The 2,055-nt window shown below is 41.3% G+C and overlaps 1 protein-coding gene across 2 annotated transcripts in view; it reads right to left on the bottom strand.

Moving 5' to 3' along the window:
- rab6ba (RAB6B, member RAS oncogene family a) overlaps positions 1-1,631 on the bottom strand; it is a 99,125-nt gene extending 97,494 nt beyond the window's left edge. For both annotated transcript variants that reach the window (XM_014022346.1, XM_014022348.1), the window contains exon 1: positions 1,339-1,631. In XM_014022346.1, coding sequence (XP_013877800.1) covers positions 1,339-1,408 — 70 coding nt within the window. In that variant the 5' untranslated portion in view covers positions 1,409-1,631. The remainder of the gene's footprint in view (positions 1-1,338) is intronic.
- Positions 1,632-2,055: the final 424 nt, after the last annotated feature.

Here is a 2,055-nt window from a genome sequence, read left to right as displayed (position 1 = left end):
TTCATGTCATTAGCACCTCTAGTAATATATTTACTGAGAAAAATGGTGACGTGTTCAATACTTATTTTACCCGCTGTATCTTATGGTAAAGTTCAGTTTTGTAAGATTCATGTGGAAGAGAAGCCATATTTAAATTGATATTCCAAACGCTACTTCTAATATTTCACAAGGGATTTACACATTTTAATGTTTCAACACCTTAACCGCGACAGATGGACAATAACTTAGACATCAAATATTCTGGGAAATACCAGAGCTAGGAAACGGCAAAAACATCTGACACTACTCTTCTGTGCTCAGTCATTTGTACCGAATCAAAATGTTTTAATCAATTTTTAATCTGAGCTTGTGCTCTGTAGCAAACATCAAGTCCAAAATGTCACTTATTTATAATAAATTACTTAAAATCCATCCATTGTAAATATATTGTATGGATAGTTTTCTGCTCACCATTTGTCATCCTAATTCTAAAAGTGAGAGCAGTAAGACAGTAACATTTATTTTTTTGTATTACACGGTTATCTTTTTTACTCAGACACTAAGCACGGTTCTTTTAAAAGGAATCATTATTCAATATAACACATCAGCCTGCTGTAATGTATGGATCAATAGAGATCATGCTGGACTGAGCCACCCATGACTAATGTGGTTCATTTGGCTGCAGCACATCCCTGAAACAGACCATAAAGCAGACCTGGCCCTGTCAGAGGCCAAAACAAGCCCAGAGATTGACATCATGTCTCAGCCAGCTCCAGAATCTCCTGGAAAACAATGTAGTTGCCTCAGAAAACCACAGAAGCTCGCGGCTGTCTGAGGGTGTGGGCATGAAAAGATTAGGGATGGAGTGGCAAAACGCTTTAAAACAGATTAATGTGATTTTACAGACTGAATTGTTGGAACAAAACCAGAGACTGCAGCCACACAGATTATCTCATCGTCTCTGACCTGGGTGTGTCTCAACACTGGCTTGTAACAACTTGGAGCATCACCTCAGACTGACTGACAAACAACCACTGCCTGTGCACAACTACTGGTTTTTATCTCTAATGTCCACCTTAAACACGTAACGAAGCGAATATATTGGCATTACTTATCCGATCAACTTAAAGATACAGTTCATTCAGTGGCTTCATTAAAGTAGCTAATAGCATTTGTTCACGCGCTCACAAGCTGAAAACATAACGGCGACATTATGAACTAATGTTCAGCTTAGTTTCACCCTGTCTGACTTTAAGCCCTCCATCCAGACCAGCTAGCTGAATGAAGTTGCAGTCGAGCAGGTGCAGCGAGTTCATGACACACGAACTTTTTGTAAATGAATGAAAAAACATCTCTTACCGCTCTGCTCCCCGAGAAAGACCAGCTTGAATTTTCTTAGGGGGTTTCCGAAGTCACTTCCCACCGACATTTTGAGGGGGAAACAACAGGCGAAGGGAGGAGGGCAGCTGCGGACACAGTGGAGCAGTCTGAGCGGACTTCTTGTGCTCTCCCACCCCGGCTCTGGGTGCTGGTCGCTGAAGATGCTTGACGGCAATGGGCGGCGATGTTGCTTTCTCTTTCTCGCTCCGTCTCTCCTCCTCTCGTCGCGATGGGCTCTGCAGCTCCGTGACGCTGGAGAGGCAAGGCTGAGAGGGGCGCAATGCGCATGCGCGGATTTGTTCTTTATTTATTTTTTTCTATGAATGACTGCCACAATGTTGAAATGACGTCATACGTTAAAGACAGGAAGTAGAGTTAATGTAAACAGTGTTGATGGGAGGCAACTAACAAAAACACTGTGGAACGTCCCAAAAGTTGGAGAATAATAAATTATAAGGAAATTTGTGTTTGGTAGATTATTGCTTTGTTGCAACAAAACTACTTGGAAATAAATCTTGTATGGAAAGTCTGTTAACTTTCATTTTTAAATGGGGCCACATTTGTAAGGAACTTGCGTTTGTAGGATGAGCAGTAGAGGTGAGTATGTGGGTTGCACACATTAATATTTGTCAAATCTTCATAAATCAATATAAATCAACCTCTCTCTCTCTCTCTCTCTCTCTCTCTCTCTCTCTC

The sequence above is a fragment of the Austrofundulus limnaeus genome, unplaced genomic scaffold, assembly GCF_001266775.1.
Source record: "Austrofundulus limnaeus strain Quisiro unplaced genomic scaffold, Austrofundulus_limnaeus-1.0 Scaffold326, whole genome shotgun sequence".
Taxonomy (NCBI): Eukaryota; Metazoa; Chordata; class Actinopteri; order Cyprinodontiformes; family Rivulidae; genus Austrofundulus; species Austrofundulus limnaeus.
This window is presented reverse-complemented; position numbering and strand designations above follow the sequence as displayed.